The 15,025-nt window shown below is 41.3% G+C and overlaps 1 protein-coding gene across 3 annotated transcripts in view; it reads right to left on the bottom strand.

Moving 5' to 3' along the window:
* The window catches only part of LOC102456704 (macrophage mannose receptor 1-like), a 67,814-nt gene that overhangs the window by 23,291 nt on the left and 29,498 nt on the right, over positions 1-15,025 (bottom strand). For all 3 annotated transcript variants that reach the window (XM_075922471.1, XM_075922473.1, XM_075922472.1), the window contains exons 15-20: positions 11,979-12,123; positions 9,276-9,311; positions 8,989-9,152; positions 8,132-8,199; positions 6,981-7,078; positions 5,309-5,442 (exon numbers count right to left, since the gene is read on the bottom strand). In XM_075922471.1, coding sequence (XP_075778586.1) covers positions 5,309-5,442; positions 6,981-7,078; positions 8,132-8,199; positions 8,989-9,152; positions 9,276-9,311; positions 11,979-12,123 — 645 coding nt within the window. The remainder of the gene's footprint in view (positions 1-5,308; positions 5,443-6,980; positions 7,079-8,131; positions 8,200-8,988; positions 9,153-9,275; positions 9,312-11,978; positions 12,124-15,025) is intronic.

The following is a 15,025-nucleotide window of genomic DNA, read 5'->3' as shown; positions in this document are numbered from 1 at the left end:
GTTCCTGGATCACAGAGCCCAGGAACAGGGAGGTCTGGCGGCGGGGTAGGAGCACCATAGGGGGCACCGGCATCTCAGCTGGGAGCCCAGTGTGTGGGGGGGGGGAGGAGGAGACAGACGGCACTGCAGGAAGTTCTGGCCCCAGTGGCTGCCATGGAACTCCAGCCCCAGCAGCAGCCAGGGAGCTCTGACCCTGGCCATGGACCTCTCGCCTCAGCCTCATTCTGGTTCCAGCGGTCAGGGAGCTCCAGCCCCAACTCCAGTGACAACCAGGGAGCACTGGCCCCCAGCTGTGGAGCTCCGGCCCCGGCCCTGACTGCACAGCTCCAGTCCCAGCCTTGGAGCCAGACTGCTGTGGAGTTCCCGTCCTGGCTGTGGATCCAGGTGGCTGTGGAGCTCCGGCCCGGGCCATGGAGCTGCAGCCCCAGCCATGGAGCCAGGTGGTTGTGGAGCTCTGCCCCAGCCATGGCACTCTAGCCCCGGCTGCTGTAGGGCTGGTGGCATCTAGAGAGACCCACAGGGATGGGGCAGCAGTGGGGGCAGGTTGGTACCCTAACCCGGTGACGGCATGGGCCAGGAGGGGAGGACCTCCCTTGGTCCGGCAAATCCCCTCGTTCGGGACCTGACAGGTCCTGAGAATGCCGGACCAGCAAGGTCCAACCTGTAGTGTTTTATAAAATTTAAATTATTCTGAAGCTAAAACAGTACAATTAATAAATGCTAGAAGTTCCATTATCAATTGTTTTTATTTTGGCAGTCAGATTAGAAAAAAGCATCAATGGGGGTTGTATTTTGTAACCATAAATATACAATATTTACTAGACAAACTAAATTAACAGGAAGGTATTGGTGGCATTCCCTGACTAGATGGATAGCAATTTCCTGTACTCTTCTATGGCACGTATTTCTCTTGGTATAGCGTGTCTTCCCATATTCCCCTTGTCTGGCAGCTTTTATTTGGGCTATGCAAGGTGTGTATGTGTACATACTGCCATTGCTCACACAGTAATTTGCATAAGCCAGGAAACCAGATGAAGATAATGATGATGGTGATGGGCATGTGCTATGTTAGGTCTCGCTGTGTTTGTTGATAGTGGGAATATACAAGACACTTTAAGTTACAGAAATGTAGAAACTTTTGGGGAAAGGATACTTGGGGTGCAGGTAGAGGATTAGAAGAGATAGGTGATGTGAAATAGGGGAATGAGGAAAGAGAAGTAAACTGAAGGGCTATGTCTAGACTGCAAGCCTCTTTCGAAAGAGAGCATCTAGACTGCACGCGGAACTTTCGAAAGAGCAAGCCGCTTTTTCGAAAGAAAGCACCCAGTGAGTCTGGATGCTCTTTTTCGAAGAAGCCCTATTTACATTCAAGAACGCCTTCTTTCGAAAGAAGCACTTTCGAAAGAAGGCGTTCTTCCTCGTGAAATGAGGTTTACCGCCGTCGAAAGAAAAGCCGCTACTTTTCCCGAAAAAACCCCTGAGTCTGGACACAGTCAAGGAGAGGAAGATAGTAAGGGAACAGGAATAAGAGGAATGGGGAGAATGAAGAAAATGGAGAACTAAAGGATTGCAGGGTTAGGAGACGAGTGAAATGAAGTGAGACCAACCACCACAATACTTAGATAGCCATATTTATGTTCAGCACAACACTGCAGTGTTTGATTCTAGCTAGAATCATTAGTCTATGATTCAGATTATTGATTACCAAATTTCTTTCTTTTAGTGATGGTGGCTTGAACTAGGGTTTTATAAGGTTGATGATGGTGCAGGAATGGCTTGCATAATACACGCTGGCTGTGACTAGACTGGCCAGCTTTTCCAGAAAATCAGCCGCTTTCCTGGAAAAACTTGCCAGCTGTCTACACTGGCCGCTTGAATTTCCGCAAAAGCACTGATTTCCTACTGTAAGAAATCAGTGCTTCTTGCAGAAATACTATGCTGCTCTCGTTCGGGCAAAAGTCCTTTTGTACAAAAGGGCCAGTGTAGACAGCTCAGATTTGTTTTCCGCAAAAAAGCTCCGATCACGAAAATGGCGATCGGGGCTTTTTTGCGGTAAAGCGCGTCTAGATTGGCACGGATGCTTTTCCGCAAAAAGTGCTTTTGCAGAAAAGTGTCCGTGCTAATCTAGACGCTTTTTTCCGAAAATGCTTTTAACGGAAAATGTTTCCGTTAAAAGCATTTGCGGAAAATTGCCAGTCTAGATGTAGCCATATATTGGTAGTTTTATTCCTTGTCAGAGATGTATTATTGCTTTTGAGAAAATAATTAGTTGTTGTACAATATTATGAGGAGAAGACTAAATATTGTAGTCTTGTTGCCAAGAATATTGGCCTCCAAATGCATCAATTCCATGTAATTATTTAATAGCCCTCATGAATAACTGGAAATTATGTGTATGTTGTTGGGGGAGGGAAGTAGATAAACTAATATCTGTTCTATCTTATCTTTAGAATGCAGTCATATTCAATCTCCATTTTAAATTATGTGGCACTCTGGTAGAAATGAAAGCTCATTCTTTGGAGCAAGGAGTGAATACCATGACTAATTGTGTGACTGTGGAACACGCATGATCCTGGCTTTATTTGCTCCCTACCTGTCAGGTAATAAAATATCAACAAAAACACTATGAAATATAAGACAGTGTCTAGTGTCACAACTATGGAATAAATTAAAATCAAACACAATGATCACTACTTGATCTTTCTGCCCCTTTCACATTTCCTTCCCCTGGCTTTACCACTCTCAGTGTTTATCTAGACTGCAAGCTTCTTTTGAAAGAAGCTTTTTAAGAGTTCTTCTGAAAAAACTTCTTCCGAAAGACAGCGTCTACACAGCAAAAGCGCATTGAAAAAGCTATCTGCTTTTTCGAAAGATAGCGTCCACACTGAATGGATGCTATTTCACATTTAAACTGTAGTTACTATGGATGAAGTGGCCACCTGTGCTTTTTTCTGGAAGCCTCTTCTTTCAAAAAAACTCCCTTTTCCACAGCCACACATGCCTTTTTCTGAAAGAGCTCTTTCAGAAAAGGCATTCTTCCTCACAGAATGAGGTTTACCAATGTTGGAAAAACCCCTGTGTTCTTTCAATTTTCTTTTGATTTTCTTTCAAAAGACTACAATAGCAGTGTGGACGTAAGTGAAGTTTTTTCAGAAAAACGGCTGTTTTTCCGAAAAAACCCATAGTCTAGACACAGCCTCAATGAAAGTGAAATTGGGAAAAGAGAAAAATGGGTGGTAAATATTGGGTGTATATGTTGCTCTACAGTTATAGTCATTCAGCTGCACACACTGATCTCAAATGTTTCTCATGCTCCCACTTGTGACTCTTTCTAGTGATCACTCATGCTCCTGAACTATCTGCATTTTCACAGAGCTCATCACCTAACATTTTCAGAATACAAGAGTAATACAGGGTTTGTAAAGTAACAGCAGCAATTGTATTTAAGTGGAAAGAAAACAGAACATAAGAATGGACACAGTGGCTGCATCTAGACTGGCATGATTTTGCACAAATACTTTTAACGGAAAAGTTTTTCCATTAAAAGTATTTGCACAAGAGATTGTCTATACTGGCATGTGCCTTAGTGCAAAAGATTTGCTTGTGCGCAAAAGCATCCATGCCAGTATAGATGTTCTCTTGTGCAAGAAAGCTCTGATGGCCATTTTAGACATCGGGCTTTCTTGTGTAAGAAATTAACGTTGCTGTCTACACTGGCACTCTTGCGCAAGAATATGTGCGCAAGAGGGCTTATCCCTGAGCAGGAGCATCAGAGTATTAGCACAAGAACCACTGATTTTGTACATTACAAAGTCAGTGTAGCCAAGCAGCAAGATTTTGCACAAAAGCGGCCACTTTTGCGCAAAATCATGCCAGTTTAGACACAGCCAGTGAGTCAGACAAAAGGTCCATCTAAAGCAGTATCCCATCTTCCAATAGTGGACAACTCCCAGAGGGGAATAAACAGAACAATTGATCATCAAGGGATTCTGCTCCTGTTACCAATATTCAGAAGTACAAATAGAAGCAAAGAACACCAGCCCAAGAATCTCTCTCAATCACCAAAGATAAATTTCTAGCCAATGCTATGCATAAACCTATACTGAAACATGCTAGCATTTTTCCTGTTTCATTCTGAATCCAGCCATTTGGAAAGCTTCATGGAGATTTTATATATATAGATATAGATATATAAACATTAAAATATTTTTTTCTAATTTATACTAGATAAGAGGACAAAACGAGGCATCCCATGACATTTTTGAGACTGGGGATATGTCTACACTAGCTCGTTAGTTCGAGCTAAGTAGGGTAATTAGGGCAAGTGGAGTTGCAAATGAGGAGTAACGGTAGTTCGAATTAGGATCTTTAGTTCGAACTACCTACTCCGTGCCGTGTGTAGCCGCAGGCACGGAGTTCGGACTAAGGGGGATTTAAAAATGGCGGCGCCCGGGAACATGCAAATGAAGCCCGGGATATTTAAATCCCGGGCTTTATTTGCAACTCCGCTTGCCCTAATTACCCTACCTAGTTCAAACTAATGAGCTAGTGTAGACATACCCTGGCAGATTTATAAGGGCATAAGTTTTCATGGATTTTACCCACAAAAGCTTATGCTCTCATAAATCTGTTAGTTTCTTAGGGTATGGCTACACTATGGGACAAGGTCAAATTAAGATAAGCAACTTCAGTTATGTTAATTGCATAGCTGAAGTTGAAGTACCTTAACTCGATTTCTGGCACTGTCCACTCCACACTGCAGGAAGTCAAAGGGAGAACACTCTTCCTTTGACTTCCCGTTCTCCTCATGGAATCAGGACTACCAGCATAGATTGGAGTGCCCCTGTCAGTTCAAAATAGCTGTCTTCACTAGACCCTTTCACCCAAATCCTGGAGGATTGAGAGCGGCATGTGCCATGTGTCTCCTTTTTGTTTTTTCAGGTACAGACTAACACATCCACCCGTCTGTGGTTAAGAGGACTGTTTTATGTTATTTTTCAAGTAGACCACTGATAATTTCAATTGCTAAAATGGACATAAACCACTAGAGGTGAGGGGAGCAGAAGAACGGAGAAAGTAAAAGTTATATCAGCAAAAACCTGACGAGTTCTTTTGTCTTAAGTAATTCAACCTACCGACTTATTTCTTGAGAGTTTAAATTAGTATAATATCTCCAAAATGTCCCAACCTTCCAAACAGCATGCAGATTTAAATAATCACTGTCCAATGTAATATTATAACCATAAAAAGACGTTCTTTGTTCACCAACTCTGCCAAATACAATTTACTGAAAATATGTGTTACATACCTTATTATTAAACAAAAGCCAAGTTTCTGGACAGCCTCCTAGAGGTTCAGGAGCAAATGTTGTGTTAATAGTACTGTTGCGCCTTTCACAGATAAAACGGCTTGGATATCCACAATTTATGTCATTCCAGAAGCCTGAAAAAAATTAAATATAGTAAGTAAATGAGGCTGTGTCTAGACTACATGCCTCTGTCAGCAGAGGCATGTAGATTAGACACATAGGCAAAGGCAAATGAAGCCGCGATTTAAATGATCGCGGCTTCATTTACATTTACATGGCTGCCGCGCTGAGCCGACAAACAGCTGATCAGCTGTTTGTCGGCTCGCGCGCTAGTCTGGACGCTCCCCTGCCGACATCAAAGCCCTTTGTCGGCAGCCCCATTATTCCTCGTGGAATGAGGTTTACCGGGGCTGCCGACAAAGGGCTTTGATGTCGACAGGGGGAACGTCCAGACTAGCGCACAAGCCGACAAACAGCTGATCAGATGTTTGTCGGCTCAGCGCGGCAGCCATGTAAATGTAAATGAAGCCGCGATCATTTAAATCGCGGCTTCATTTGCCTTTGCCAAAACAACAAATCTACATGGCTCCGTCGACGGAGCCATGTAGTCTAGACGTACCCTGAATGAATAATATTGATAAATGGAATGATAATCTGGCACTTCCTATTTTTGTTTAAAACAGCATGTATGTCCTGTGAAAGTACAATATAGACTCATCTTAAAATCAATTGTCAGTTAAGCTACTTTGGAAATGTACATACCACTCATGTGGTATTTACAAAGGTAGATTTTATTGGCAGGAACTTCTGTTCATTTAGCTACTTAGCCAGTACACCATGACAGGGCAATTAAAATGGACATGAAAGTGGGGGGAGGGAAGAGGGAGAAGGAATCGGCTCAAAACAATAAACTGTTTGTATCAATCTTAATTCTGCTTTCTTTCACATGGAGCTGAAACAGGAGAAATGCCAAGGATGCAGCTAGAGAAGTAATAGCTGGATGTTTGGCAGGAGAATCTGTGGCAGGAACATATTTAGATAGATTATTAAAAGACAATGAAAGAAAATATACATTAGAAATGGAACTTTTGTCATTTCCTGCCAACTGTTTTCAAATAGTTAAGTTTCTGTGGAGCCAGAGGTTAAAGTCGGGACAGGATTTTCTAGTCTCTTAATTGTAAAGGTAATAAACTGAGTGCCAGGGGGATTTCAGACCACATCTTAAAAACAGAAGGTCTGATCCTCATCTCACTTGCATTGATGTAGCCCCCATTGATGTAACAGAGGAAAATTTGACTCTGAAACTTTCTTTGTTGTGTGTGGATGTTATAGACCATTTTATTATCAGGAATTTCCCCTTATCATTGTACAAATATGTGCCCTTGCCTTTTAACCTACTGGATGGCTTTTACCATCCATCCCAAAGGCTCTGCATATAGTGATACTTTTTGTACATAACTTGTAAAATTCTGAGGAATGAAATGTGCAGTGTGGCAGCTTTTCAGTAGGCCTTTCCTGCTTATCCAGCATCAGTCCTATCTCAGATGACATGCCCTTTAAAAGACTAGTCCCAAAAGGCCACATGATGTGGCAGCAAGCCAGAAACAATACAGAGGAATCTTCATTCTGTACATACAAAAATAAAATCTAAGATCCTAGTCCTATCACTTACCGTTGGGTGATAAGACCACACAATTTTCATCATTATTAGCAAAATTGGGTTCATTGGGAGCCCAGGCTACATAGTTCACTGGGGTTCCATCCAGCCAGCTAAGAGAAAAGATGTCATAGTAGTTATTAATCAAATTGCTTTTAGAAAGGGGCACATAGATCCATTACACACATTATTTGTCTAGAATCCAGAAGGGTACATTCGTAATTTCTATGTCTGTTTTACATTTTATGTTAGATGGATGATGTCCTCTAGCTATAAAGTTACATGACTAAAACCATGTACATCAGAGGTCAGGAATTTGTACTTCTTGACTTTGATTTTCCTTTGTTGAGATAAATTACATAAACATAAATATTACAGTTTGGTAAATAATGAAAAAATAAAAAATATTTTTCCATTTCTGTTGATTGATAGAAATCATTAAATAAATTGGGAAATAGTTTTCAATCAGTTTTAATACACATAATGACTATCAAATATGGCAATAACTTAGAGATATGATATGTAGAATGGTTCCAGTCGGAAGGATGGGCCTGGGGAAAAAACTCTCTCTGTATATGGCAGCAGGGGGGAACTCATGAAACCTTCAAGGATTCGGGTTATACTGGATTCGAGAGAGACATGGAGTTTCAATGGGAGTCAGGAACGAGGAAAAGGGTTTGTCAAAATGATGACAACATTTGGCAGCTTTGATACCACAGTGAGCTGCAAAGAAGTGACATGATGAAGCATCATGGAGAGCTGGTTTAACCCATGTCTGCTTCATACAAGCTCTGTCCCCCTGCTAGTAGCCCCTCGATTGATAAGTCTGTTGCAGCCTTAACTAAGAGAATGGGCCTTTTAGCTCACGTAACAGAGTCTCATACACCAGGTATCAGAGGGCCCACCAACAATCAAGGTCAGTGTTATACAGGATTCTGCACCGCTAAAAAGATGGTAGTTATTTGACTATATCTCACTTAGGAAACAAGTTGATTGCCATAGTACTTTCTACTTCGTCAGCCACTTACAGTCTTCTGTAAGATTAGTACACAACTAACTATAATTGAGTTGAAAAATGGTAGCATTAATAGACCCTTCACAACTTTTGATGGCAGTGTGTGTGTGTGTGAGAGAGAGAGAAAAGGTACATGTTCATATTTACTTACCTAAACTTTTTATCAAGACTCACTATTAAACCAATGAAATATGATCTGGACTCATGCTGGGAGATACCCTAAGATAAGAAGATGCCATTTTCATTAAATAGTTTCTTTACATGACACAAAGAAGTTTTAGGCAAAACTAGTAGCAATTTTCTTTCAACTGATTACTAAAGAGAAGACAATTGAAATCAATGGGATTTAACCATTTACTTAAAGATAAACATGTACTGAAATACTATTCTAAACAGAGGAGCATTAATCACATGTTTAAGTATTTTCCTGAGTCAGGACCTAAATGGGCTGCTTTAGAGAGGTCTTTGAGTAACCATAGCTTACATGGACATCTAAGGTCACTAGGGACTGCAGACATTTAGCACCACTTTTAGTTAGATGCCTAAATACTGCAAAGTTCTGTAATAACTTTCAAGCCACAATTTTCACTACTATAAAATGGGGAAAGTGGTATTTACTCATTTACTTGGTGGGTTGTGAGACAGAAGTTGTGTTTGTTCAGTCCTGTGTTAGTGCAAATTGCTAGTCAAATACACAGATGTCAATAGAACTGAGGGGCTCCAGGCTTCCTGTCATATACTTATGTGGGACTGTCTCAAGGGTCCATTGATGGGAATGCAAACATATCTAGTGACATTTTTCGCAATAATCAGGTATCATTTGGACAAGTTTCAAAAATTTAACAGCAGGCAAATTTCATCCAAAAAAATTTAACAGCTCCACTCCTATCAATAAGACACATCTCAATCTATATTTTCCAAAGTTTCAGAAACTGAACGTCAGAAGTATCTTTTCTTGTTTCCTGCCATGCTATATTATTTATTTCTGAAACAAACAATTATTCTTACAGTTTTCCATAAAAACTTTCTTTCGCTTTCACTCTCAATTACAGCAAGATCTGCAAAATCCTTCTGGCAGAACTTTCGTGCTTTTTCCATAGGAAACTCATTTCTGTTGAAAAAATACTGCTTGTCTTCATATATAATCCATCCGTCTTTAGTGATTTCATATTCTGGAAAGTAAATAATGCATCCTTAACTACTACAGTTGTAGCACAAAAAGTGTATTCTATAATAGCAGTTTTACTAAGAGTTAATGCATGCACACGCACACACAACTTAAAAAAAATGCTTACCATACTTGCTAATTGGTTCTGGTTTTAATGATATTCCTGCAAAAGAAGAGAAAATCTAAACGTGAAATATATTTCACACATATTCTTCAAGAAATATTTATTTTGTATAGTAACTAGTGATGTAGTGTTAACTAATCTATTTTAGCCACCATCACAATGTTAATGTTTTTCAATTGGAAAAATATCATGGAAGGTCCATTCAAAGGTCATATTTAAATTCTATCAGCTGCAGCAGAAAATTGATCTAACATCCAGATGGGCCTGCTCACCACAATCTAGATTCAAAAGCTTCAGAGGGATAGCTGAGTTAGTCTGTATAGGATAAACTTAAAAAATAACAAATAGTCTGGTAGCACTTTAAAGTCTAACAAAACATATAGATGATATCATGAGCTTTTGTGGTCACAGCCCACTTCTTCAAATGACCATAGTGTTGGATGTTCAGAACCAAACAATACATTTTTGTTTATTGGTCATCTGAAGAAGTGGGCTGTGACCACGAAATCTCATGACACCATCTATGTGTTTTGTTAGTTTTTAAAGTGCTACCGGACCATTTGTTAAAGTGACGAGGAGTCCTGTGGCACCTTATAGACTAACCAAAGTGTTGGAGCATAAGCTTTCGTGGGCAAAGACCCACTTCATCAGATGCATGCACGAAACATGCATCTGACGAAGTCGGTCTTTGCCCATGAAAGCTTATACTCCAACACTTCGGTTAGTCTATAAGGTGCCACAGCACTCCTCGCCGCTTTTGCAGATTCAGATTAACACGGCTACCCCTCTGATACAGACCATTTGTTGTTTTTTAAGTTTAATCTAGATACAGTTTTCCTTACATTTACTCCAGTGTCATCGTGCCTGAATGTTGCTAAGATATGAATACATGGGTCATCAGCCACTGACTATAGAATCAGATAGCCATGACTTTTGGCCATTGCTTTCCTGAGGAGCACTTGATTTATTATTTAAGAATGGAGGGGAGCTTAGAGCATTACTGTCATGTGCCCATTCAGCCGGGATAGCTCTAATGCTGATTCTGAGGGAATGTGTCTATTCCACCAACAGTTACTTTAAATAGGAACCAGACAAGGATGCTGGATTTCTTGCCAACCTTGCTGGCTCCCTAAAATGCCTGCCTTGCTAGTGGGCTACTGGGCTGTTGGGCTCCTGGGCTGTGAGGCTCCTGGGCTACCTATCTGGTAGATAGGAAACTTTGTTGAGTGACTAAGCAACTTTCCCAGGCTTGCTGGCTCCTTGGCTTCCTGTTTGGTTGGCTTCCCTGTCTGCCTGAAACCCCCAGTTAACTGGTTCCTGAATACCCCATTCTCCATCAGGCTAGGTCCCAGGGCTGCCCACCTAGCGGACATGAGGGCACCCCATCTTTTGGCCTCCTGGCTTCTTGATCTCTAAAGCTTCCTGATTCCCCAGCTACTTAGCTCCTTGGGCTACCTCACCTGCTTAACAAACAAATGGCTTTTTAATTCCCTAAGCTGTCCAAACATCCACCTGGGAGGCTGCCTGGGTTCCTAGCTAAAGAGCTCTCTGACCAGACTTATCTAAAATGACCAAATGAGAGAGTTGCTAAAGATTCAATACAATATTTATAGAAAAGAAACCTTCCCATCAAACACTGGCAAAAAGATCATTAAGCCTGGAAAATCAAACACAAACCTCCTGCTCTGATCTGAGTGTGAAGTGAGATCTGGCCAGTTTTGAATGGTTTCAACTGTTTCATTGAACTTTTTACAAAGTTCTAGTATGATAACTTAACTATGTAAAGATTTAAAAAAAAAAAAAACTTTGGATATATTAGTGTAACACCCTTTAACCAAAAGGGGTTCTTAGTCATTTATGTTTAAATTAAGGAAACCAGTTTATTTTCCTCCCCTCACGTCATTTTGCAAAACACTACTCAACTGTTACATTTAAAAATGTGTAAGTGTGGATTTTTCAGGTAATGTCTATAAATATACAAGTTATAATTATGCGTATCTTGTACTAGAAAATTAATTAAAATGTAAAAACTATTACAAAACTATTACAAAATATTTTCATCAATATTTCTAGACATACTTGTGTTACCAAAAACACAAAAACAAAAAACCAACCCCAAAACCCTAGTTACCACAAGCAGGTTTTTAATTAGAAAAGAACTAAAGATTCCAGAGAAATTATCTCACCCATGCAGATCAGTCCATACTCTCTGATCTAATCCAAAATTATTTGTAGTTTCTTCCAGTGCCACTTAATGCAACTATCCATACACAAAAGAGGATACTCGATCTATGGTTATTTCTGAAATCTTTCCTTTTTATGTTTTGTTTTTTTGGTTAGACATATCTATGTATAAAAGACTAATGTTTCAAAGAACATAATTATTAAAAATATTACCTTTTATGGCATGAACCTATAAAAATATTTACCAGTCACATGCTGAATTTGCTTTTGATAGGGCCTATGCAAACACATTAGTTATTTATAAATCTTATTTAGGAACATACACAGATGCATGTTGAATAGCATACTTGAAAATCCAGCCTTAAATATGATGTGATATCTAGCCCATGCTTTTTTTCACATTACCTTAAGAAAAATGTAATTTTCAAAATCTCACCTCTTGCTTTTAATTAGCCCACCAAAGGGACTTTTAAAAAAACAAATGTATTGAGTTTTCTCATTTAAAGGGGGAAGTAATCTTGCCTTTTTTTATCTGACAAATCCAGTCATGCAGAACGTTGCAGGATGCGTGCTCCCAATGTAAGGAAAAACTGTATCCATTAAGTACTCCACAGTCTGTGTCTCCTTTCCGATTTGTTGAATGTTCTCTCCAGTCTATGTACCTTACCTGTTGTAGAAAACAGCTTAGTTACTATTTTTGCCTTAAAGGGGGACACGGTGTTTTCTGCGTTGTCAATTAAGAGTAACCTGGGCTTGTTTTACAGATTTAGTCTCTTTTAGGGTATGTCTACACTACAGTGTTATTTCAAAATATCTTATTTCAAAATAGTTATTTTGAAATAAGATATTTCGAAATAACGCATCCACATACAAAATGCATTTAGAAATAGTGCATCCACACTGAGTGGACTCTGAATTGCATTTAAGGCTGTCCGGAACCAGTTCTGGCAGGACACCAGTTCAGGACTTATTGTGTGGAGCTACTGCCTGAGGATATCTGAGGTCTGTGTTTAAAGTTACCCCCCCTGGACAGCCAGTTCTCAGGTTTCCCTGCTTCCTTGTCTACCTCGATGAGGACAGTAAAGCATTTTGTCTCTGTGTGCTCTGATTGCCCTCATTTGGGACACCAGAGCACTCTGAAACATGGAGCCAGAGCTGCCCCATGGCACTCTGGTGCTTCTCTTGGACATGTTGCTGCAAGCCTGGCTGCACTTTTTCCAGGCTGCTATTTGGAAGGTCCATTGGGGGGCTGTCAGTATCCAGGAGGCCCTGTGGGAGAACTTCCAACCTGAGGAGCACTAAGAGCCTCCCTCGTCTGCCCCACTGGGGGCTTGTGCCTCATTCCTCCCTCACGTTCTTCCACTTACCCCTTCCTAACCCCCCTTCCTGATGTCAGATAAACACATATTTTCATGAACACAAACTCTCTTTATTTAACAAATCTGGGGGAGGGAGGGAATGAAACTCTGGTGAAACTGGGGAAAGGAGGCAGGAGAGGGGAGAAGAGAGGGTGAGAGAGGGGAGGAAGAAACCTGGGAGGAGGGAGCTGGAAGAGGGAAGCAAGGGGAAGAAGGGGGGAGGGGAAACGTAGGGCTCAGGGTTGGGGGTCTTGTCAGACCAACTTGATTGTCATGCAAACCTGCTCCTGGGTTTTCATGTGGCCTTTGGTGGCCAGGCTGGCAGATATCCTGCCATAGATGGCCACATTCCTCCATCTAGTGCAGAGATCATGGACATTGGGGGCATCCCCCCAAACCTGAATAAGGTCCATGATCTCCACCTTGGATCAGGAAGGATCCCACCTTCTCTGGGCCCTAGCAGACTCCTGGGAGCTGGCAGACTGCTCCTGGGACTGGTGGAGGGCTGGCTGCCAGTGGCTTGGTGGCTCATTTTTTGGGACCACTGGGTCAGGGACAGTGACTGCTGGCTCTGGGCTGTCAGGCTTGGAGCTGGCCCAGGCACTGTGGCCAGAGTCTACTCCTTTAAGGGCTCTGGAGAGAGGGGAGGGAGTGGAGTGTCCTTGGTTGAGGCTGGAGTGGCCACCAGGGTACCCTGGGAAAGCTGGAGGCCCCCTATTTTGAAATAAGCATCTACACAGCACTTATTTCAATTTAGCTATTTCGAACTTGGCATTATTCCTTGTGGAATGAGGTTTACCGAATTCGAAATAAGCACTCTACTATTTCGATTTAATTTCAAAATAGTGGTTTGGCTGTGTAGATGCTAGGAAAGTTATTTCGAAATAAGGGCTGTTATTTCGAAATAACTTTGCTGTGTAGACATACCCTAACTCAATGGGATTGGGAGAGCAGGGGTGTAGTGAAAATAACTTGCACAGTCCTCGTGAGGATGAACGTAGTTTCATGCATCACACAGTGAGCCAATGGTGGATTAAGATGACCTGGGATCAAGTATTTCTTGTTGTGAAGAGCTTTTCCATCCACAGTTTGAGCCTCAGACACAATGTTAGGGTAGGAACAGCGATGTGTACTTTCTTCTCTGGCTGCAAATTTCATTCAGTCTTATTGGTGGCATTTCTGTATGTATTGCATAAACTTCACTTGACCATTTGCATGATAGAACTGTCTCTCTCATGGCTACTATAGGCATACTGGTAGAGAGTCCCCCTTGCACACTGCTGCAGTGCCCGCCCAATGTATGCAAACCCCATCATAAGGGTCATGGTGGCGATGGGAGGGAACTCTTCACAGCTCTGATTGCTACTGATGAACTGACATTCTGCACAATGCAGAACAGCCTATAGGCAGCCAGGTAAGGCTGCTGTAACCTAGAGCACCCCACAGCTAGCCCAGAATATGGATGGCTCAAAAATGTTTACCTGCCCTCCTTTTGATCTGCACATTCTGTATTTTGCATACAATAACAGCAGCAGAGTGCGTCTCCCTGGGTCCATAAATGATGAGATATGTTAAAATCTCCCTGGGGAGGAATAGTTACGTGCATCTCTAAAACAAGCAGGGATGAGGCCCCTGCTCAGGAAATAGTCACTTCAAGTTAAGACTCTCATAAGCATTCATCCTATCTCACATCTTCTTGTTTGGGGAATGAGGACTGTGGAATAATGCTGAAGGTTCAGGGCCGAGTCCTTGCTGGTGATATATAATCACCGGATGCATAATGGGGCCCCACTGTTAGAGGTGCACATAATAGAAATGTTTTTTTCCTTTGGAAATTAAACATATTAAAATAATCTTAAAAGAATGTTACAGGCATTTAACTTAAATTCAAACACTGGAAACTGGATAATTACTATATCTTCATGTTTTCCACAGGAGCCCTGTCTCAGGCAGTGCATAAGAAAAGGCAACAGTGAAAGGCTGTGTGGGCCACTGTAAAATTAGCATTTCCTTACTTTCAAATGTTTGACCTTGCAACCTAAACAATTTTATTTTAGCAACTTGAATGCAATTCTTTATAAATACTTTACTAATAGGCATGTCCCATACTTCTTTGGGATATGTGCATTTCAGACACCCCATACCGTGGTCTGCCCTACTGTAGCACTGCAATTCTCTTGCTGCCTTTCGTAGAATCATAGGGTTGGAAGA

Source organism: Pelodiscus sinensis, chromosome 2 (assembly GCF_049634645.1).
Source record: "Pelodiscus sinensis isolate JC-2024 chromosome 2, ASM4963464v1, whole genome shotgun sequence".
Taxonomy (NCBI): domain Eukaryota; kingdom Metazoa; phylum Chordata; order Testudines; family Trionychidae; genus Pelodiscus; species Pelodiscus sinensis.
This window is presented reverse-complemented; position numbering and strand designations above follow the sequence as displayed.